The 24,801-nt window shown below is 43.6% G+C and overlaps 1 protein-coding gene across 1 annotated transcript in view; it reads left to right on the top strand.

Moving 5' to 3' along the window:
* Positions 1–24,801, top strand: part of MYO1D (myosin ID) — a 350,574-nt gene that overhangs the window by 219,963 nt on the left and 105,810 nt on the right. Inside the window, 1 exon segment of the mRNA XM_038754744.1 lies at positions 7,265–7,378. Coding sequence (XP_038610672.1) covers positions 7,265–7,378 — 114 coding nt within the window.

Here is a 24,801-nt window from a genome sequence, read left to right as displayed (position 1 = left end):
TTACTCTATTTATTTATTTATTTTACTTGTCCATATCTATTCTATTTATTTTATTTTGTTAGTATGTTTGGTTTTGTTCTCTGTCTCCCACTTTTAGACTGTGAGCCCACTGTTGGGTAGGGACTGTCTCTAGATGTTGCCAACTTGGACTTCCCAAGCGCTTAGTACAGTGCTCTGCACATAATAAGCGCTCAATAAATACGATTGATGATGATGATGATGATGACAGGTGTCAAAGTCAGCAGAACAAATAGAATTAAAGCCAGATGCACATCATTAACAAAATAAATAGAATAGTAAATATGTACAAGGAAAACAAATAGAGTAATAAATCTGTATAAATATATAGAGGTGCTGTGGGGAGGGGAAGGAGGTAGGGCCGGGGGGATGGAAAGGAGAGGAAAAAGGGAGCTCTGCTCCTTTTCCCTTCTGCATCGCTCCTGTACTTGGATTTCCCTCTTTTTTCACCCTTCCTTCACCCTTCCCTCTGTCCCTCTGCACTAATATCCATTAATCGATTTATTAATATTAATATATGTCTCCCCCTCTGGACCGTAAGGTCCTTATGGGCGGGAAATATGTCCGTTATAATGATATATTGTCATCTCCCAAGCTCTCAATGCCTGCTGTGCGCACAGTGAGCACTCGATAAATACAGTCGATTGATCGGGTGATCTCTCTTTGTGGGATAATAATAATAATTATTGTTATAATTATAATCATTGTGTTTGTTAAAGAGCTTGCTATATGCCAAGCACTAAACTAAAGGGCTGGGGTTGATACGGGATAATCAAGATCCAGAAGGGGCTCACGGAATAAGTAGGAAAGAGAATGTTGCCAATTTGTACTTCCCAAGCGCTTAGTACAGTGCTCTGCACATAGGAAGCGCTCAATAAATACAATTGATGATGATGATGATGAGAATGGGCATTGAATCCTCATTTTGCCGATGAGGCCCAGAGAATTTAAATGACTTTCATTTCAATCATATTTATTGAGTGCTTACCGTGTGCGGAGCCACCTGATCACCTTGTATCCCCCCCAGCGCTTAGAACAGTGCTTTGCATATAATAAGCGCTTAACTTTTTAGACTGTGAGCCCACTGTTGGGTGGGGACCGTCTCTATATGTTGCCAACTTGGACTTCCCAAGCGCTTAGTACAGTGCTCTGCACACAGTAAGCGCTCAATAAATACGATTGATTGATTGATTAACAAATACCATCATTATTATGAGAAGCAGCGTGGCTCAGTGGAAAGAGCCCGGGCTTTAGAGTCAGAGGTCATGGGTTCAAATCCCAGCTCCACCAACTGTTAGCTGTGTGACTTTGGGCAAATCACTTAACTTCTCTATGCCTCAGTGACCTCATCTGTAAAATGGGGATTAAGAGTGTGAGCCCCACATGGGACAACCTGATCACCTTGTAACCTCCCCAGCGCTTAGAGCAGTGCTTCGCACCTAGTAAGCGCTTAACAAATACCATCATTATTATGAGAAGCAGCGTGGCTCAGTGGAAAGAGCCCGGGCTTCGGAGTCAGAGGTCATCATCATCATCATCATCAATCGTATTTATTGAGCGCTTACTGTGTGCACAGCACTGTACTAAGCGCTTGGGAAGTACAATTTGGCAACATATAGAGACAGTCCCTACCCAACAGTGGGCTCACAGTCTAAAAGGGGGAGACAGAGAACAAAACCAAACAGACTAACAAAATAAAATAAATAGATCCCAGCTCCACCAACTGTTAGCTGTGTGACTTTGGGCAAATCACTTAACTTCTCTATGCCTCAGTGACCTCATCTGTAAAATGGGGATTAAGAGTGTGAGCCCCCCATGGGACAACCTGATCACCTTGTAACCTCCCCAGCACTTAGAACAGTGCTTTGCACGTAGTAAGCGCTTAATAAATGCCATTATTATTATTATTATCATCATCATCATCATTAGCACTGTACTTGCCCAGGGTCACACGGCAAGTAAGTGGCAGAGATGCGATTATAAGCCAGAATCCTCCGGCTCTCGGACCTGGGCTCTTTCCACTAAGGCCACGCTGTTTTCCAGCCTGGATAATAAAAATAATAATAATAATAATAATAATAATAATGGCATTTATTAAACGCTTAATGACATGGATTAATGACGTGTCATGGAATTCCAGTATTCATTCATTCAATCGTATTTATAGAGCGCTTACTGTGTGCAGAGCACTGGACTAAGCGCTTGGGAAGTCCAAGTTGGCAACATCTAGAGACGGTCCCTACCCAACAGTGGGCTCACAGTCTAGAAGGGGGAGACAGACAACCAAACAAAACATATTAACAAAATAAAATAAATAGAATAAATATGTGCAAGTAAAATAAGTAAATAAATAGAGTAATAAATACGTACCAACATATATACATATATACAGGCGCTGTGGGGAAGGGAAGGAGGTAAGGCGGGGGGGGGGATGGGGAGAAGAAGGAGGGGGCTCATCGTATTCATTCATTCATCCATTCATTCAATTCTATTTATTGAGTGCTTACTGCATGCAGAGCACTGGACTAATAATAACAATAATAATAATAATGGCATTTATTAAGTGCTTACTATGTGCAGATCTGTAATTGGCCTCCCAAATCCGAATCGGGAACTCTTAATTCACTCCAACCCTGTGAGCCCACTGTTGGGTAGGGACCGTCCCTATATGTTGCCAACTTGTACTTCCCAAGCGCTTAGTACAGTGTTTTGCACACAGTAAGCACTCAATAAATGCGATTGATTGATTGATTGATTGATTGGAAACCGACTGCAGTGATATTTGCCAAACGACCGACTTTCCCTGTCACTGACTCCGGGAATTGCTTTGGGATTTCCCCGGGGCTTGCCAAAAACAAATTCATCCAGTAGATCGAGGCCTCCGTTTTATAAGAAATGAAAAATGCAGAAGTCATAAACTATCAGAGGCCGCATTCTTGCCAAGTGCTCTGCACACAGTAAGCGCTCAATAAATGCGATTGATGATGATAAGCGTTTGCATTTTCTAGTTGACCGCTGAAGTCGAAAATGCCTTGAGTCAAGCAAATGACTCCCATTTCACAATGTGCTTCGGGGAATATTCCAAAACCCAAAAAAAAAAATGGCCTTTATCCTTTCAGTCCTTGAGACCGGGCTAGGTAGTAGATAAGGGAACTTGTAATAACAATATAATAATAACGATGGTATTTGTTAAGCGCTTAACTATGTGCAAAGCACTGTACTAAGCGCTGGGGAGGTTACAAGGTGATCAGGTTGTCCCACGGGGGGCTCACAGTCTTCATCCCCATTTTACAGGTAACTGAGACACAGAGAAGTGAAGTGACTTGCCCAAAGTCACACAGCTGACAGTTGGCAGAGGCAGGATTTGAACCCATGACCTCTGACTCCAAAGCCCGGGCTCTTCCCACTGAGCCATGCTGCTTTTTGTGCTTCCCAAGCGCTTAGTACAGTGCTCTGCACAAAGTAAGTGCTCAATTGTGTTGCCAACTGTACTTCCCAAGCGCTTAGTACAGTGCTCTGCACACAGCGCTCAATAAATACGATTGAATGAATGAATAAATAAATAAATACGATTGAATGAATGAATAAGGGAACGCATCTCCCCGCTCTGTACTACAGGACTCTCCCAGACACTTACTACAGTGCTCTGCACAGTAAGGCCCCAATAAAAACCAGAGATCGGCTGATGGATTGATCTTGCTTTGTGGGATAATAATAATCAAAATCAATTGTGTTTTTTTGTTATTTGTTAAAAACATGCATCCATTCAATCGTATTTATTGAGCACTTACTGTGTGCAGAGCACTGTACTAAGCACTTGGGAAGTGAAATTCGGCAACAGAGACAATCCTTGCCCAAACTGACTCACAATTGATCAATCAATCAATCGTATTTATTGAGCGCTTACTGTGTGCAGAGCACTGTACTAAGCGCTTGGGAAGTGCAATTCGACAACAGAGACAATCCTTGCCCACAACTGACTCACAATCAATCAATCAATCAATCGTATTTATTGAGCGCTTACTGTATGCAGAGCACTGTACTAAGCACTAGGGAAGTCCAAGTTGGCAACATATAGAGATGGTCCCTACCCGACAGTGGGTTCACAGTCTATCAATCAATCAATCAACCAATCGTATTTATTGAGCGCTTACTGTGTGCAGAGCACTGTACTAAGCGCTTGGGAAGTACAACTATCAAGTGCTTAAAGGGTACGGATCTAAGTGTAAAGGTGACATAGGGGAGCGGATCAAGAGGGGAAATGAGGGCTTAGTCAGGGAAGGTTTCTGGGAGAGATGATCTCTAAAGATGGAGAGACTGGTATCTGCTGTATATGATGATGATGATGATGGTATTTGTTAAGCGCTTACTATGTGCAAAGCACTGCTCTAAGCACTGGGGAGGTTACAAGGTGATCACGTTGTCCCACGTAGGGCTCCCAGTCTTAATCCCCATTTTACAGATGAGGGAACTGAGGCCCAGAGAAGTGAAGCGACTTGCCCAAAGTATATGAAGGGAGAGGGAGTTCCAGGACAGAGGGAGGATCATCATCATCATCAATCGTATTTATTGAGCGCTTACTATGTGCAGAGCACTGTACTAAGCGCTTGGGAAGTACAAGTGGGCAGCATATAGAGACAGTCCCTACCCAACAGTGGGCTCACAGTCTAAAAGGGGGAGACGGAGAACAAAACCAAACATACTAACAAAATAAAATAAATAGAATAGATATGTACAAGTAGAATAAATAAATAGAGTGATAAAGGTGTACAAACATATATACAGGTGCTGTGGGGAAGGGAAGGAGGTAATCAATCAATCGTATTTATTGAGCGCTTACTGTGTGCAGAGCACTGTACTAAGCACTTGGGAAGTCCAAGCTGGCAACATATAGAGACAGTCCCTACCCAACAGCGGGCTCACAGTCTAAAAGGGGGAGACAGAGAACAAAACCAAACATACTAACAAAATAAAATAAATAAAATAGATATGTACAAGTAGAATAAATAAATAGAGTGATAAATATGTACAAACATATATACATATATACAGGTGCTGTGGGGAAGGGAAGGAGGTAAGATGGGGGGATGGAGAGGGGGACGAGGGGGAGAGGAAGGAAGGGGCTCAGTCTGGGAAGGCCTCCTGGAGGAGGTGAGCTCTCAGTAGGGCCTTGAAGGGAGGAAGAGAGCGAGCTGGGCGGATGGGCAGAGGGAATGGGGGCATTCCAGGCCCGGGGGAGGACGTGTGGGCAAGAAGTCTGCAATGAGATGGATGAGATCTAGGTAAAGTGAGTAGGCTGGCCTTAGAAGAACATAGTGTGTTGGATGGATTGTAATAATCACAATGGTGGTGTCTCTAAAGGGTTTATTTTGTGCCAAGCATTGTACTAAGCCCTGAGGTAGAAACAAGATAATCAGGTTGAACATTGGCCTTGCCCTCATTGGATTCACATTCAAAGTACGAGGGAGAACTGGTATTTAAACCTCACGTTACGGATCATCATCATCAATCGTATTTATTGAGCGCTTACTGTGTGCAGAGCACTGGACTAAGCGCTTGGGAAGTCCAAGTTGGCAACATATAGAGACGGTCCCTACCCAGCAGTGGGCTCACAGTCTAGAAGGGGGAGACAGAGAACAAAACCAAACATACTAACAAAATAAAATAAATAGAATAGATATGTACAAGTAAAATAAATTAATTAATAAATAGAGTAATAAATATGTACAAACAGTAATAAATATGTACAGATGAGGAAACGGAAGCACAGAGAAGCCAAGTGACTTGCTCAAGGTCACACAACCAGCAGGCTATCGAAGTGAGATAGAAGGGGAGGGTCTAGAAGGGGGGCGAGAAAATATGACAGGCTCCCCGTCCCATGAGATTTTCAGAGAGAGATAACATCGGCACGAAAAGTTGGATGTTGTGACAGGCGTGGAGAATTTTTTTAAAAAATCTTTGCTTATCGTACCATTTTTCTGTTTGCCGCGGGTGACTTTTTAACTGGAGGAACATGTAGCTTCATGAAGGGAGAAAGAAGGAGCGAAGGGCCCTTCGGAGGAAGGGAATTGAAAAAGTTGGGGAAGGAGAAACAGTAATCGGAGGGGGGAAGGAAAAAAGGGGCATCGGTAGAGTCCCAAAAGGAGACCAGGTCCTCACCTTCCCTGCTTCCAATTTCCTCCTTTTCCAAGGAGCGAAAATGCTGGATTCATTCATTCACTCAATCAATCAATCAATCGTATTGATTGAGCGCTTACTGTGTGCAGAGCACTGGACTAAGCGCTTGGGAAGTCCAAGTTGGCAACATATAGAGACCGTCCCTACCCAACAGCAGGCTCACAGTCTAGAAGGGGGAGAAAGAGAACAAAACAAAACATATTAACAAAATAAAATAAATAGAATAGATATGTACAAGTACAATAAATAAATAAATGGAGTAATAATAGTAATAGAGGCTATCAGATCCATTCATTCAATCGTCTTTATTGAGCGCTTACTGTGTGCAGAGCACTGGACTAAGCGCTTGGGAAGTCCAAGTTGGCAACATCTAGAGACGGTCCCTACCCAACAGCGGGTTCACAGGCTAGAAGGGGGACACGGAGAACAAAACAAAACATATTAACAAAATAAAATAAATAGAATAGATATGTACAAGTAAAATAAATAAATGGAGTAATAATAGTAATAGAGACTATCAGATTCATTCATTCAATCATCTTTATTGAGCGCTTACTGTGTGCAGAGCACTGGACTAAGCGCTTAGGAAGTCCAAGTTGGCAACATCTAGAGACGGTCCCTACCCAACAGTGGGCTCACAGTCTAGAAGGGGGAGACGGAGAACAAAACCAAACATACTAACAAAATAAAATAAATAGAATAGATATGTACAAGTAAAATAAATAGAGTAATAAATCCGTACAAACATATATACATATATACAGGTGCTGTGGGGAAGGGAAGGAGGTAAGGCGGGGGGGAGAGGAAGGAGGAGGCTCAGTCTGGGAAGGCCTCCTGGAGGAGGTGAGATTCATTCATTCATTCATTCAGTCGTCTTTATTGAGCGCTTACTGTGTGCAGAGCACTGGACTAAGCGCTTGGGAAGTCCAAGTTGGCAACATAATGCCCAAAGGTCACAGATCCGCGTGCGTAGAGGACGCAGAAGGAGCCACTGATGGTCTCCCACTTTGCCCCGCCTCCGTGGAAACCAAGGCCGGAGCGATAACAAAATCCCTCCACTTTGTTCTAGGTCAATCGATTCAATAAAGTGGAAGACAGAGCCATTTTTGTGACTGACCGTCACCTTTATAAGATGGACCCCACTAAGCAGTACAAAGTGATGAAGACCATCCCCCTCTACAACGTAAGTACCGGGACGGGGACTCCCAGAGGCCTCCCCACTCTTGCGATGGGAGTAAATGATTGACTGAATGCGTGAACGGGTGGATGAATCATAATAATATAATAATAATAATAATGACGGCATTTGTTAAGCGCTTACTATGTGCCAAGCACTGTTCTAAGTGCCGGGGTGGGGGATCCAAGGTGATCAGGTTGTCCCACGTGGGGCTTACAGTCATCATCCCCATTTTATGGTTGTACATATTTATTATGGTTGTACATATTTATTACTCTATTTATTTATTTATTTATTTTACTTGTACATTTCTATCCTATTTATTTTATTTTGTTGGTATGTTTGGTTCTGTGCTCTGTCTCCCCCTTTTAGACTGTGAGCCCACTGCTGGGTAGGGACTGTCTCTATGTGTTGCCCATTTGTACTTGCCAAGCGCTTAGTACAGTGCTCTGCACATAGTAAGCGCTCAATAAATACGATTGATTGATTTACAGATGAGGGAACTGAGGCCCCTGGGCCTGGAATGCCCCCAATCCCTCTGCCCTTCCGCCAAGCTAGCTCTCTTCCTCCCTTCAAGGCCCTATTGAGAGCTCACCTCCTCCAGGAGGCCTTCCCACACTCAGCCCCTTCCTTCCTCTCCCCCTCGTCCCCCTCTCCATCCCCCCATCTTACCTCCTTCCCTTCCCCACAGCACCTGTATAGATGTATATATGTTTGTACATATTCATTTATTTTACTTGTCCATATCTATTCTATTTATTTTATTTTGTTAGTATGTTTGGTTTTGTTCTCTGTCTCCCCCTTTTAGACTGTGAGCCCACTGTTGAGTAGGGACTGTCTCTAGATGTTACCAATTTGTACTTCCCAAGCGCTTAGTACAGTGCTCTGCACATAGTAAGTGCTCAATAAATACGATTGATGATGATGATGATGATGATTAAGACTGTGAACCCCACATGGGACAACCTGATCACTTTGTATCCCCCCCCAGCTCTTAGAACAGTGCTTTGCACATAGTAAGCGCTTAACAAATGCCAACATTATTTTACAGATGAGGTAACTGAGGCTCCGAGAAGTGAAGTGACTTACCCAAGGTCACACAGCAGACATGTGGCGGAGCCGGGACTCGAACCCATGACCTCTGACTCCAAAGCCCGTGCTCTTTCCACTGAGCCACGCTGCTTCTCTAATAATGATAGTATTTGTTAAGCGCTTACTACATGCCAAACACTGTGAATGATGGAATTTTTTATTAATAATAATAATAATAATAATGTTGGTATTTGTTAAGCGCTTACTATGTACCAAGCACCGTTCTGAGCGCTGGGGTAGATACAAGGTAATCAGGTTGTCCCACGTGGAGCTCACAGTCTTCATCCCCATTTTATCAATCAATCAATCAATCGTATTTATTGAGCGCTTACTGTGTGCAGAGCACTGGACTAAGCGCTTGGGAAGTCCAAGTTGGCAACACACAGAGACGGTCCCTACCCAACGGCGGGCTCACAGGCTAGAAGGGAGAGACAGAGAACAAAACGAAACATATTAACAAAATAAAATAAATAGAATAGATACGTACAAGTAAAATAAATAAATAGATAGAGTAATAAATACGTACAAACATATATACATATATACAGGAGCTGTGGGGAAGGGAAGGAGGTAAGGCGGGGGGATGGAGGGGGGAGGAGGAATTTTACAGATTCATTCATTCAATCGTATTTATTGAGCACTTACTGTGTGCAGAGCATTGTACTAAGCGCTTGGGAAGTACAAGTTGGCGACATATAGAGACGGTCCCTACCCAACAGCGGGCTCACAGTCTAGAAGTGAGGGAACTGAGGCCCGGAGAACTGAAGTGACTTGCCCAAAGTCACACAGCTAAGTGGCGGAGCAGGGATTTGAACCCACGACCTCTATTTATTTATTTATTCTCTATTTATTCATTTATTCTCTATTTATTTATTTTACTTGTACATATTTATTCTATTCATTTTATTCTGTTAATATGTTTGGTTTTGTTCTCTGTCTCCCCTTTCTAGACTGTGAGCCCACTGTTCGGTAGGGACTGTCTCTAGGTGTTGCCAGCTTGGACTTCTCAAGCGCTTAGTCCAGTGCTCTGCACGCAGTAAGCGCTCAATAAATACAATTGATTGATTGATTGATTAGTGCAGTGCTCTGCACACAGTAAGCGCTCAATAAATACGATTGATTGATACTGATTGATTGAACATCTAGAGACGGTCCCTACCCAACAGTGGGCTCACAATCTAGAATCAATCAATCAATCAATCAAACAATCGTATTTATTGAGCGCTTACTGTGTGCAGAGCACTGGACTAAGCGCTTGGGAAGTCCAAGTTGGCAACATAGAGAGACGGTCCCTACCCAACAGTGGGCTCACAGTCTAAAAGGGGGAAACAGAGAACAAAACCAAACATGCTAACAAGATAAAATAGAATAGATATGTACAAGTAAAATAAATAAATAAATAAATAGAGTAATAAATACGTATAAATATATATTTTTATATATTATATTATATTATTATGTTATATTATATTATTATATTATATTATGTTATGTTATATTTTATTATATTATGTTTTATATTATGTTATATTGTATTATGTTATATTATATTGTATTGTATTATATTATTATGCTATATTATGCTTTATTATATTATATATTATATTATTATATTATTATATTATATATTATATATATGTATGGGGAAGGGAAGGAGGTAAGATGGGGGGTATGGAGAGGGGGACGAGAGGGAGAGGAAGGAAGGGGCTCAGTCTGGGAAGGCCTCCTGGAGGAGGTGAGCTCTCACAGTACGCGCTCAATAAATACGACTGATTGATTGATTGATTGATTGATTGACTGAACATCTAGAGACGGTCCCTCCCCAACGGCGGGCTCACAATCTAGACGACTGCACACAGTAAGCGCTCAATAAATACGACTGACTGGATGAATAGTAAGCGCCTAATAAATGCTATTTTAAGAAAAAGCAAAGTAGACCCTCCAGCTAAGGCCGTTGGTGGTTAAGGCCCGGGAAGATCGAGTCTTTCCCGGAGGCCTAACAGACTTTCTGTTGTTGTTGCGGAATAAATCCGTTTCCCCTAGGGTCCTCCGGCATGGAGAACAACTGTTTAGTGTCCAAGCCTCTTGCAAGCCCTTCAGAGACTTGAAAGCCTTCATTCAGTCACCTCTCATCCTCCTCTTCCCGGGGCTAAACAACTCCGATGGATCCCTTCATCATCATCATCATCATCATCATCAATCGTATTTATTGAGCGCTTACTATGTGCAGAGCACTGTACTAAGCGCTTGGGAAGTACAAATTGGCAACACATAGAGCTTTGTGTTGCCAATTTGTACTTCCCAAGCGCTTAGTACAGTGCTCTGCACATAGTAAGCGCTCAATAAATACGATTGATGATGATGATGATGATAGAGACAGTCCCTACCCAACAGCGGGCTCACAGTCTAAAAGGGGAAAGACAGAGAACAAAACCAAACGTACTAACAAAATAAAATAAATAGAAGAAATATGTGCAAATAAAATAAATATAATACTCTCCAGCTCTCCCTTTTAGCGGCCTGTTCCTGAGCAGGTGGGCTCCCATGCTGGATTAAAGCTCCTTTGGGGGTTTCGAAGAGGGTTCAGGGGTCAGAATTCAAAGGTTTGACGAAGCCCGGAGGCTTAGCCCACTGTTGGGTAGGGACTGTCTCTATATGTTGCCAACTTGTACTTCCCAAGCGCTTAATACAGTGCTCTGCACACAGTAAGCGCTCAATAAATACGATTGATTGATTAAGATTGCTCTTTGCAGATGTGGTTTCTATTAGCTAAAGCCATGGAGAAAGATGAACAATTAATAGCGTGTTGTTGCTTGCTCGGCTAGGAGGGCCTCTCAGAGTTTGAATCCCCTCAGGGGAATCCTCGAGAACGGACCACTGTACTGAGGAATGCGGCTCAAACAGTAGCCGTCTGCCCTGCTGATTTAGTAATAATAATAATAATAATAATAACAATAATGGCATTTATTAAACGCTCAGTATGTACAAAGCACTGTTCTAAGCGCTGGGGAGGTTACAAGGCGATCAGGTTGTCCCACGGGGGGGGCTCCCAGTCTTCATCCCCATTTTACAGATGAGGTAACGGAGGCACAGAGAGGTGAAGTGGCTTGCCCAAAGTCACACAGCTGACAATTGGCGAACCCGTGACCTCTGACTCCAAAGCCCGGGCTCTTTCCACTGAGCCACGCTGCTTCTCTAGTAGAGACCTCGACCCAACCAAACCTGTGCCGGGGGGAATCGAGCGATCGATCGATCGTATTTATGGAGCGCTTAATAATAATAATAATAATAATAATAATAAATGGAATTTGTTAAGTGCTTGCTATGTGTGAAGCACTGTTCTAAGCACTGGGGGAATACAAGGTGATCAGGTTGTCCCACGTGGCGCTCACAGTCTTCATCCCCATTTTACAGATGAGGGAACTGAGGCACAGAGAATTTAAAGTGGCCTGCCCAAGGTCACACAGCAGACAAGTGGTGGAGTCAGGATTCGAACCCTTGACCTTCGACTCCCAAGCCCGGGCTCTTTCCACTGAGGCACGCTGCTTCTCTGATGCGTGCAGAGCACTGAACTAAGGACTCATACAATACAACAGTGTTTGTCGATATGTTCCCTGCCCACAGCGAGCTTACGGTCTAGAGGGAGAGACGGACGTTAATAGAAATAAATAAGGGACGGGAGAGGGATTCATTCATTCATTCAATCGTATTTATTGAGCGCTTACTGTGTGCAGAGCACTGTACTAAGCGCTTGGGAAGTCCAAGTCGGCAACATCTAGAGACGGTCCCTACCCAACAACGGGCTCACAGTCTAGAAGGGGGAGACAGACAACAAAACAAAACATGGGGACAGGTGTCAAGTCATCAGAATAAATAGAAATAAAGCTAGATGCACATCATTAAGAAAATAAATAGAATAGTAAATATGTACAAGTAAAATAAATCGAGTAATAAATCTGTACAAACATATATACAGGTGCTGTGGGGAGGGGAAGGAGGTAAAGCCGGGGAGATGGGGAGGAGGAAAGGGATGTAGGGAAGGGGGAGAATCACCAATGTTAGGGTTCATTGGTGTAAACGTGAATTCTCACTCGCGTTTTCTGGTCTGACAGGATATTCAAATTAAATCCCATCTCCCAACCTGGACTCAGATCCCTCATACTCTCCTTTTGGTCTGTAATTCTGATTTTGTTTAAAAATGGTATTTGTGAAGCACCTACGACGTGCCAACTTGTACTTCCCAAGTGCTTAGTACAGTGCTCTGCACACAGTAAGTGCTCAATAAATACGATTGATTGATTTATTGTATCCCCCCCAGTGCTTAGAACAGTGCTCTGCACATAGTGAGCGCTTAACTAATACCATCATCATTATTATTACTATTATTATTATTATTAATCAATCAATCAATCATATTTATTGAGTGCTTACTGTGTGCAGAGCACTGGACTAAGCGCTTGGGAAGTACAAGTTGGCAACATTATTAAGCACTGGGGTAGATACAAGCTGATCAGATTGGACACATGGGGCTTGAGGTCATAATTCCCATTTTCCAGATGAGGGAACCGAGGCACAGAGACGCAGAGAGATTCTCCCCAGGTCACACGTCAGACGAGTGGCAGGGCCGGGATCAATCAATCAATCAATCAATCAATCGTATTTATTGAGCACTTACTGTGTGCAGAGCACTGTACTAAGCACTTGGGAAGTACAAATTGGCAACATATAGAGACGGTCCCTACCCAACAGTGGGCTCACAGTCTAGAAGGGGGAGACAGAGAACAAAACCAAACATACTAACAAAATAAAATAAATAGAATAGATATGGACAAGTAAAATAAATAAATAAATAGAGTAATAAATATGTACAAACATATATACATATATTCAACCTGATCACCTTGTATTATTTATTTTACTTATACATATCTATTCTATTTATTTTATTTTGTTAATATGTTTTGTTTTGTTCTCCATCTCCCCCTTCTAGACTGTGAGCCCGCTGTTGGGTAGGGGCCATCTCTATATGTTGCCAACTTGTACTTCCCAAGTGCTTAGTCCAGTGCTCTGCACACAGTAAGCGCTCAATAAATACGATTGATTGATTGATTGATTGATTGTATCCCCCCCAGTGCTTAGAACAGTGCTCTGCACATAGTAAGCGCTTAACAAATACCATCATCATTATTATTATTAAGCACTGGGGTAGATACAAGCTGATCAGATTGGACACATGGGGCTTGAGGTCATAATTCCCATTTTCCAGATGAGGGAACCGAGGCACAGAGACGCAAAGCGACTCTCCCCAGGTCACACGTCAGACGAGTGGCAGAGCCGGGATCAATCAATCAATCAATCAATCAATCATATTTATTGAGCGCTTACTGTGTGCAGAGCACTGTACTAAGCGCTTGGGAAGTATAAGGTGGCAACATATACAGTCCGTACCCAGCAGTGGGCTCACAGTCTAGAAGGGGGAGACAGAGAACAAAACCAAACATACTAACAAAATAAAATAAATAGAATAGATATGTATAAGTAAAATAAATAAATAAATAAATAGAGTAATAAATCTGTACAAACATATATACATATATACAGGTCCTGTGGGGAAGGGAAGGAGGTAAGGTCACACGTCAGACGAGTGGCAGGGCCGGGATCAATCAATCAATCAATCAATTGTATTTATTGAGGGCTTACTGTGTGCCGAGCACTGTACTAAGTGCTTGGGAAGTATAAGGTGGCAACATATAGAGACAGTCCCTACCCAACAGTGGGCTCACAGTCTAGAAGGGGGAGACAGAGAACAAAACCAAACATACTAACAAAATAAAATAAATAGAATAGATATGTACAAGTAAAATAGAGTAATAAATCTGTACAAACATATATACATATATACAGGTCCTGTGGGGAAGGGAAGGAGGTAAGGTGGGGGGGATGGAGAGGGGGATGAGGGGGAGAGGTTTCCTCCATCACCCAAGCCCGGGCCCCATCGACTAGGCCACAGCCGCTTCTCAAATTGTTTCACCTTCCCTTGAAGGGATGTTAAAAGTCCGCTCGTTAGCATTCAAGACGCGCGCTTCTTCTCAAATTCCGATCTAGGTGGCAAGTCTGACAGTTCTTTTTATATCAGTAGGCACTGGAGGGTTGAGGAAGTGGCCAATTAATTACACAAATACTCCTTTCTGCTCCGCGAAGGAGGGGGCCGGGGGACAAAGCAGGGGATGAGAGGGAGACGGACAGGCCGGCGGACAATTATCGGGTCCGATACGAATGTTCGGTGGCGGTAAATGGACTGTAATCAATCAATCAATCAATCGTATTTATTGAGCGCTTACTATGTTCAGAGCACTGTATTAAGCGCTTGGGAAGTACAAATTGGCAACACATAGAGACAGTCCCTACCCAACAGTGGGCTCACAGTCTAAAAGGGGGAGACAGAGAACAGAACCAAACATACCAACAAAATAAAATAAATAGGATAGAAATGTACAAGTAAAATAAATAAATAAATAAATAAATAGAGTAATAAATATGTACAACCATAGTTGTACTGTAATGACCCCGGCCTCGGTGCTTTATTGCCCTATTCGGCGAGTCTCGCTCGAAAGATACGTTTTCGCCCGGGAGATGGATTGTCCTCGCAATGCGTACAAGGGATGAAGGCCACTGAAATTTATCTGCCTGCCAGCAATTCTTGCCATCCCCGGGTCTGAAGCTCCCTATCCACATGGCCGGATCCCAAGGGATGGGGTTACCATGGTAACCCCGATGGAGACAGTCGGTTGATGTCTGGTCGCGCCTCTTCTACCCGTATTTTGCTCAGGGGAGAGCATCCTTTAGTTAGCCGACTCTGACCCTCCCCTCGGCCTTTAAACTCTATTTATTACTCAACTAAAATGGGAAGTATATAATCCCTTAATGTCAGACCGATTACCACGCGGCAGGCCTGGGAAGCCGTATCCTTTTGAGTAGCTTTTGTGTGCGGGGCGTCCAAGTTTCGCCCAGCGTAAATCGTTGACGAAAATAACCAACCTTCCGGAACGCTATTCTGGGGCCAATCGGAGGGAAAATGAGGGGAACAAAGCCAGGGAGATTTAGAAGGGCCCGCGTGTCGGAGGCTTGAGGCAGAGGGGGTGCTTCCACCGTCTTTTTTCCTCATTCCTTTTCTGGGAAGGGGGAAAATCCAGTCCCTTTTGACCCCGTCCTCCTGAGGTTGTTTTTCAGAGCAGCCATTTTGTGATTCTCGGGTGAAATGAGAAGCAGCGTGGCCTGGGACTTCCCGAGCGCTTATTCCAGTGCTCTGCACACAGTAAGCGCTCAATAAATTGATTGATTGATTGATTGGTTGGTGGAAAGAGCCCGGGCTTGGGAGTCGGAGGTCACGGGTCCGCCACTTGTCTACTGTGTGACCTTAGGCGAGTCACTTCACTTCTCTGCCCCTGTTACCTCATCTGCAAAAGGGGGATTAGGACTGTGAGCCCCATATGGGACAACCTGGTTATCCTGTGTCTATCCCAGTGTTTAGAACAGTGCAAGCGCTTCACAAATACCATCATTATTATTAATTATTATCAATGAGCTTTCGAAATGCTTTCTCTGTCCTTGTTACCTCATCCGCAAAAGGGGGATTAGGACTGTGAGCCCCGTATGGGACAACCTGATTACCCCGTGTCTATCCCAGTGTTTAGAACAGTGCAAGCGCTTCACAAATACCATCATTATTATTAATTATTATCAATGAGCTTTCGAAATGCTTTCTCTGCCCCTGTTACCTCATCCGCAAAAGGGGGATTAGGACTGTGAGCCCCATGTGGGACCAACCTGATTACCCTGTGTCTATCCCAGTGTTTAGAACAGTGCAGGTGCTTCACAAATACCATCATTATTATTAATTATCATCAATCGTATTTATTGAGCACTTACTATGTGCAGAGCACTGTACTAAGCGTTTAATTATTAATTAATTATTATCAATGAGCTTTCGAAATGCTTTCTCTGTCCCTGTTACCTCATCCGCAAAAGGGGGATTAGGACTGTGAGCCCCATATGGGACAACCTGATTACCCTGTGTCTATCCCAGTGTTTAGAACAGTGCAAGTGCTTCACAAATACCATCATTATTATTAATTATTATCAATGAGCTTTCAAAATGCTTTCTCTGTCCCTGTTACCTCATCTGCAAAAGGGGGATTAGGACTGTGAGCCCCATATGGGACAACCTGATTACCCTGTGCCTATCCCAGTGTTTAGAACAGTGCAAGCGCTTCACAAATACCATCATTATTATTAATTATTATCAATGAGCTTTCAAAATGCTTTCTCTGTCCCTGTTACCTCATCTGCAAAAGGGGGATTAGGACTGTGAGCCCCGTATGGGACAACCTGATTACCCTGTGTCTATCCCAGTGTTTAGAACAGTGCAGGTGCTTCACAAATACCATCATTATTATTAATTATCATCAATCGTATTTATTGAGCACTTACTATGTGCAGAGCACTGTACTAAGCATTTAATTATTAATTAATTATTATCAATGAGCTTTCGAAATGCTTTCTCTGTCCCTGTTCCCTCATCTGCAAAATGGGGATTAGGACTGTGAGCCCCATATGGGACAACCTGATTACCCTGTGTCTATCACAGTGTTTAGAACAGTGCAAGCATTTCACAAATACCATTATTATTATTAATTATTATCAATGAGCTTTCGAAATGCTTTCTCTGTCCCTGTTACCTCATCTGCAAAAGGGGGATTAGGACTGTGAGCCCCGTACGGGACAACCTGATTACCCTGTGTCTATCCCAGTGTTTAGAACAGTGCAAGCGCTTCACAAATACCATCATTAGTATTAATTATTATCAATGAGCTTTCGAAATGCTTTCTCTGTCCCTGTTACCTCATCCGCAAAAGGGGGATTACGACTGTGAGCCCCATATAGGACAACCTGATTACCCTGTGTCTATCCCAGTGTTTAGAACAGTGCAAGCGCTTCACAGATACCATCATTATTATTAATTATTATCAATGAGCTTTCGAAATGCTTTCTCTGCCCCTGTTACCTCATCCGCAAAAGGGGGATTAGGACTGTGAGCCCCATGTGGGACCAACCTGATTACCCTGTGTCTATCCCAGTGTTTAGAACAGTGCAGGCGCTTCACAAATACCATCATTATTATTAATTATCATCAATCGTATTTATTGAGCACTTACTATGTGCAGAGCACTGTACTAAGCGCTTAATTATTAATTAATTATTATCAATGAGCTTTCGAAATGCTTTCTCTGTCCCTGTTACCTCATCTGCAAAAGGGGGATTAGGACTGTGAGCCCCATATGGGACAACCTGGTTACCCTGTGTCTATCCCAGTGTTTAGAACAGTGCAAGCGCTTCACAAATACCATCATTATTATTAATTATTATCAATGAGCTTTCAAAATGCTTTCTCTGTCCCTGTTACCTCATCCGCAAAAGGGGGATTAGGACTGTGAGCCCCATATGGGACAACCTGATTTCCCTGTGTCTATCCCAGTGTTTAGAACAGTGCAAGCGCTTCACAAATACCATCATTATTATTAATTATCATCAATCGTGTTTATTGAGCACTTACTATGTGCAGAGCACTGTACTAAGCGCTTAATTATTAATTAATTATTATCAATGAGCTTTCGAAATTCTTTCTCTGTCCCTGTTACCTCAACTGCAAAATGGGGATTAGGACTGTGAGCCCCATATGGGACAACCTGGTTACCCTGTGTCTATCCCAGTGTTTAGAACAGTGCAAGCGCTTCACAAATACCATCATTATTATTAATTATTATCAATGAGCTTTCAAAATGCTTTCTCTGTCCCTGTTACCTCATCCGCAAAAGGGGGATTAGGACTGTGAGCCCCATATGGGACAACCTGATTTCCCTGTGTCTATCCCAGTGTTTAGAACAGTGCAAGCGCTTCACAAATACCATCATTATTATTAATTATCATCAATCGTGTTTATTGAGCACTTACTATGTGCAGAGCACTGTACTAAGCGCTTAATTATTAATTAATTATTATCAATGAGCTTTCGAAATTCTTTCTCTGTCCCTGTTACCTCAACTGCAAAATGGGGATTAGGACTGTGAGCCCCATATGGGACAACCTGGTTACCCTGTGTCTATCCCAGTGTTTAGAACAGTGCAAGCGCTTCACAAATACCATCATTATTATTAATTATTATCAATGAGCTTTCAAAATGCTTTCTCTGTCCCTGTTACCTCATCCGCAAAAGGGGGATTAGGACTGTGAGCCCCATGTGGGACCAACCTGATTACCCTGTGTCTATCCCAGTGTTTAGAACAGTGCAGGCGCTTCACAAATACCATCATTATTATTAATTATCATCAATCGTATTTATTGAGCACTTACTATGTGCAGAGCACTGTACTAAGCGCTTAATTATTAATTAATTATTATCAATGAGCTTTCGAAATGCTTTCTCTGTCCCTGTTACCTCATCTGCAAAAGGGGGATTAGGACTGTGAGCCCCATATGGGACAACCTGGTTACCCTGTGTCTATCCCAGTGTTTAGAACAGTGCAAGCGCTTCACAAATACCATCATTATTATTAATTATTATCAATGAGCTTTCGAAATGCTTTCTCTGTCCCTGTTACCTCATCTGCAAAAGGGGGATTAGGACTGTGAGCCCCATATGGGACAACCTGATTACCCTGTGTCTATCCCAGTGTTTAGAACAGTGCAGGCGCTTCACAAATACCATCATTATTATTAATTATCATCAATCGTATTTATTGAGCGCTTACTATGTGCAGAGCACTGTACTAAGCGCTTAATTATTAATTAATTATTATCAATGAGCTTTCGAAATGCTTTCTCTGTCCCTGTTACCTCATCTGCAAAAGGGGGATTAGGACTGTGAGCCCCGTATGGGACAACCTGGTTATCCTGTGTCTATCCCAGTGTTTAGAACAGTGCAAGCGCTTCACAAATACCATCATTATTATTAATTATTATCAATGAGCTTTCGAAATGCTTTCTCTGTCCCTGTTACCTCATCTGCAAAAGGGGGATTAGGACTGTGAGCCCCGTATGGGACAACCTGATTACCCTGTGTCTATCACAGTGTTTAGAACAGTGCAAGCGTTTCACAAATACCATCATTATTATTAATTATTATCAATGAGCTTTCGAAATGCTTTCTCTGTCCCTGTTACCTCATCTGCAAAAGGGGGATTAGGACTGTGAAGCCCATATGGGACAACCTGATTACCCTGTGTCTATCCCAGTGTTTAGAACAGTGCAAGTGCTTCACAAATACCATCATTATTATTAATTATTATCAATGAGCTTTCGAAACGCTTTCTCTGTCCCTGTTACCTCATCTGCAAAATGGAGATTAGGACAGTGAGCCCCATATGGGACAACCTGATTGCCCTGTGTCTATCCCAGTGTTTAAAACAGTGCAAGCGCTTCACAAATACCATCATTATTATTAATTGTCATCAATCGTGTTTATTGAGCACTTACTATGTGCAGAGCACTGTACTAAGCGCTTAATTATTAATTAATTATTATCAGTGAGCTTTCGAAATGCTTTCTCTGTCCCTGTTACCTCATCCGCAAAAGGGGGATTAGGACTGTGAGCCCCATATGGGACAACCTGATTACCCTGTGTCTATCCCAGTGTTTAGAACAGTGCCAGCGCTTCACAAATACCATCATTATTATTAATTATCATCAATGAGCTTTCAAAATGTTTGTGAGGACGCTGTCCAGAGCACTTGGCCTTCTCCTGCCCCTGCTTCGTAGGTGGGGGAGAAGAGAAGCAGCATGGCCTAGTGGCTAAATAACAATAATAATAATAATGATGGTATTTGTTAAGCGCTTACTATGTGCAAAGCACTGTTCTAAGTGCTGGGGAGGTTACAGGGTGATCAGGTTGTCCCACGTGGGGCTCACAGTCTTAATCCCCATTTTACAGATGAGGGAACTGAGGCACAGAGAAGTCAAGTAACTTGCCCAAAGTCACACAGCCGACAAGTGGCGGAGCCGGGATTTGAACCCACTACCTCTGACTCCAAAGCCTGGGCTCTTTCCACTGAGCCACTCTGCTTCTCTATATATACTAAGAGCTGGGGTAATAATAATAATAATAATGGCATTTATTAAGGACTTACTATGTGCAAAGCACTGTTCTAAGCGCTGGGGAGGGTACAAGTTGATCAGGTTGTCCCACGGCGGGGCTCACAGTCTTAATTCCCATTTTACAGATGAGGTAACTGAGGCCCAGAGAAGTTAAGTGACTGGCCCAAAGTCACACGGAAGCAGCGTGGCTCAGTGGAAAGAGCCCGGGCTTTGGAGTCACAGGTCGTGGGTTCAGATCCCAGCTCCGCCACTTGTCAGCTGGGTGACTTTGGGCAAGTCACTTCACTTCCCTGGGCCTCCGTTACCTCATCTGGAAGATGGGGATGAAGACTGTGAGCCTCCCGTGGGGCAACCTGATCGCCTTGTATCCCCCCCATGCTTAGAACAGTGCTTTGCACATAGTAAGCGCTTAATAAATGCCATCATTATTATTAATTGGTGGAGCCGGGATTTGAACCCATGACCTCTGACTCCAAAGCCCGTGCTCTTTCCACTTTAAGCGCTTAGTACAGTGCTCTGCACATAGTAAGCGCTCAATAAATACGATTGATTGATTTCCACTGAATCGTGCTGCTTCTCTAGATACAAAGCAATCAGATCATTCTGTTTGTCTATTTTGATGCTGTCGACACCTGTCTACTTGTTTCGTTTTGTTGTCTGTCTCCCCCTTCTAGACTGTGAGCCCATTGTTGGGGAGGGATTGTCTCTATATGTTGCCAAATTGTACTTTCCAAGCGCTTAGTACAGTGCTCTGCACACAGTAAGCGCTCAGTAAATGCGATAGAATTAATGAATTAATCAGATTGGACACTGAATGAATGAATGAATTAATCAGATTGGACACAGCCCCTGTCCCACGTGGGGCTCCCGGTCTTAATCCCCATTTTACAGATGGGGTCACTGAGGCCCGGAGAGGTGGAATGACTCGCCCAGGGTCTCACAGCAGACAGGTGGCGGAGCCGGGATTAGAACCCGGATCTTTCCGTCTCCCGGGCCCGTCTCTAGCCACTAGACCGTGCTGCTTCTAAAATGAAATTTATTTTATTTTGTTAGTATGTTTGGTTTTGTTCTCTGTCTCCCCCTTTTAGACTGTGAGCCCACCGTTGGGTAGGGACTGTCTCTAGATGTTGCCAATTTGTACTTCCCAAGCGCTTAGTCCAGTGCTCTGCGCACAGTAAGCGCTCAGTAAATGCGATAGAATGAATTAATTAATCGGATTGGACACAGTCCCTGTCCCACGTGGGGCTCCCGGTCTTAATCCCCATTTTACAGATGGGGTCACTGAGGCCCGGAGAGGTGGAATGCCTCGCCCAAGGTCTCACAGCGGACAGGTGGCGAAGCCGGGATTAGAACCCGGGTCTTTCCGTCTCCCGGGCCCGTCTCTAGCCACTAGACCGCCGTGCTGCTTCTAAAATGAAATTTATTTTATTTTGTTAGTATGTTTGGTTTTGTTCTCTGTCTCCCCCTTTGAGACTGTGAGCCCACCGTTGGGTAGGGGCTGTCTCTAGATGTTGCCAATTTGGACTTCCCAAGCGCCTAGTACAGTGCTCTGCACATAGTAAGCGCTCAATAAATACGATTGATGATGATGCTTCTCACCCGTTTTAGCTGCCGCTGGCCTCCTACGGCAGCTAGCTAATTAGCGATTTTTAAAATAGGCTTTTATGGAATTCAGTGACTCAACTCAATTTCATCTTTTTCCCCCCACTCTGGTTGCACGCTTAAATCCAAGATAGCATCAGTCGGCAAAGTCTTGCCCTGTGCCTCCAGTGAAGAAGCAGCCTGGCTCGGTGGAAAGAGCATGGGCTTTGAAGTCAGAGGTCATCATCATCATCATCAATCGTATTTATTGAGCGCTTACTATGTGCAGAGCACTGTACTAAACACTTGGGAAGCTAAGTGCCCGTTTGCTTGTTTTGCTGTCTGTCTCCCTCCTTCTAGAATGTAAGCCCGGTGTGGGCAGGGATTGTCTCTATTGCTGAATTGTACTCTCCATCATCATCATCATCATCAGTCGTATTTATTGAGCGCTTACTGTGTGCAGAGCACTATACTAAGCGCTTGGGAAGTACAAGTTTGCAACATATAGAGACAGTCCCTACCCAACAGTGGGCTCTCCAAGCGCTTAGTACAGTGCTCTGCACACGGTAAGCGCTCAATAAATCCGATTGAACGGATGAATGAATCATCATCAATCGTATTTATTGAGCGCTTACTATGTGCAGAGCACTGGACTAAGCACTTGGGAAGTACAAATTGGCAACATATAGAGACGGTCCCTACCCAACAGTGGGCTCACAGTCTAAAAGGGATAATGATGGCATTTATTAAGCGCTTACTATGTGCAGAGCACTGTTCTAAGCACTGGGGAGGTTACAAGGTGATCAGGTTGTCCCACGGGGGGCTCACAGTCTTCATCCCCATTTTACAGATGAGGGAACTGAGGCCCAGAGAAGTGAAGTGACTTACCCAAAGTCACCCAGCTGACAATGGGTGGAGCTGGGACTTGAACTCACGACCTCTGACTCCAAAGCCAGGGCTCTTTCCGTTGAGCCATGCTGCTTCTCAAATAATAATGGCATTTGTTAAGCGCTTACTATGTGCAAAGCACTGTTCTAAGCGCTGGGGGGGGATACAACGTGATCAAGTTGTCCCACGTGGGGCTCACAGTCTTCATCCCCATTTTTACAGATGAGGGAACTGAGGCTCAGAGAAGTGGCTTGCGCAGATTAAATGCTCAATAAATTTGATTGAATAGATGAATTTGTATTTATTGAGCACTTACTCTGTGCAGAGCACTGTACTAAGTGCCCGGAAGAGTACAACACAGCAATATAACAGAAGTGAAGTGACTTGCCCAAGGTCACACAGCAGACTTGTGGCGGAGCTGGGATTCAAACTCATGACCTCTGACTCCAAAGCCCGGGCTCCTTCCGCTGAGCCACGTTCGAATCCCGACTCCACCACACGTCTGCTCTGTGACCTTGGGCAAGTCACTTCACTTCTCCGAGCCTCAGTTCCCTCGTCTGTAAAATGGGGATTAAGGCTGTGAGCCCCCCGTGGGACAACCTGATTTCCTTGTATCCCCCTCAGCGCTTAGAACAGTGCTTTGCACATAGTAAGCGCTTAACAAATACCATCATCATCATTATTATTATTATTCTGAAGCACAAGGGCATTAATTCAGAAGGGTGTCGCGTGCCCCAGAAGAGAATACCACTTCCACTGGGTGACTTTGGGTGGTTATGACGCGCAGATTTATCTTTATAATTTTTCTTTTTGCAATTAGTCACGGGCCTAACCCCTCAAGAATATCGTACTGTATTTGAGGTCAGTGACGCGGCGGAGGCTTAAAGAATGATGTGACTCATTTAAAATGATGTGAAGCCCCCGATCTTTCTATTTTCCCCCTGAACTTTTCGGTGCGCGTAGTAGTCACGGTGTTTATTAAGTGCTTACTGGGGGCAGGGCACTGAACTGAACGCTGGAAAAAAATACAGAGGTGGGAATTCGATCCGGATCCTGTCCCTTATTGCTATCTAAAACTAAAAAAGGGGAGAGGGGATTTGGAACTGACGTAGAAGGAGAGAGGAAACAAATTACCAGTAAGGAAATAGAGACACGGAGTTCACCCTTTGACTTTCTTTTCCAAGAGTCTGTCGTGTCAGACACAACACGAGTCCATGACCTCATCTGTAAAATGGGAATTCGTGAGGCCTAAGTGGGAAAGGAGTCTGTGTCCAATCTGCTTATTTATTTCGGTATATTATTGTCCGTCTCCGCTTCAAAGCTCTCTGTGGGCAGGGATTGTATCTGTTTGTTGCTCATTTTTATTCATTCATTCAATCAATCATATTTATTGAGTGCTTACTGTGTGCAGAGCGCTGTACTGAGCGCTTGGAAAGTCCAATTTAGCAACAGAGACAATCCCTGCCCACAACGGGCTCACGGTCTAAGAGGGGGAGGCAGACGTCGAAACAAGTAAACGGGCATCAATGGCATCAATATAAATAGAATTATGGATATATACACATTATTAATAAAATAAATAGAATTATAAATATGCACACGTATACACATGAGTGCTGTGGAGTGGGGAGCGGGGAAGAGCAGAGGGAGGGAGTGGGGATGATGGAAAGGGGAGGAGGAGCAGAGGAAAAGGGAGGCTTAATCTGGGAAGGCTGCTT

This window comes from Tachyglossus aculeatus, chromosome 11 (genome assembly GCF_015852505.1).
Source record: "Tachyglossus aculeatus isolate mTacAcu1 chromosome 11, mTacAcu1.pri, whole genome shotgun sequence".
NCBI classification, from domain to species: domain Eukaryota; kingdom Metazoa; phylum Chordata; class Mammalia; order Monotremata; family Tachyglossidae; genus Tachyglossus; species Tachyglossus aculeatus.
Note: the sequence above shows the minus strand (reverse complement) of the source record. Positions and strands in the feature narration are given on the sequence as shown.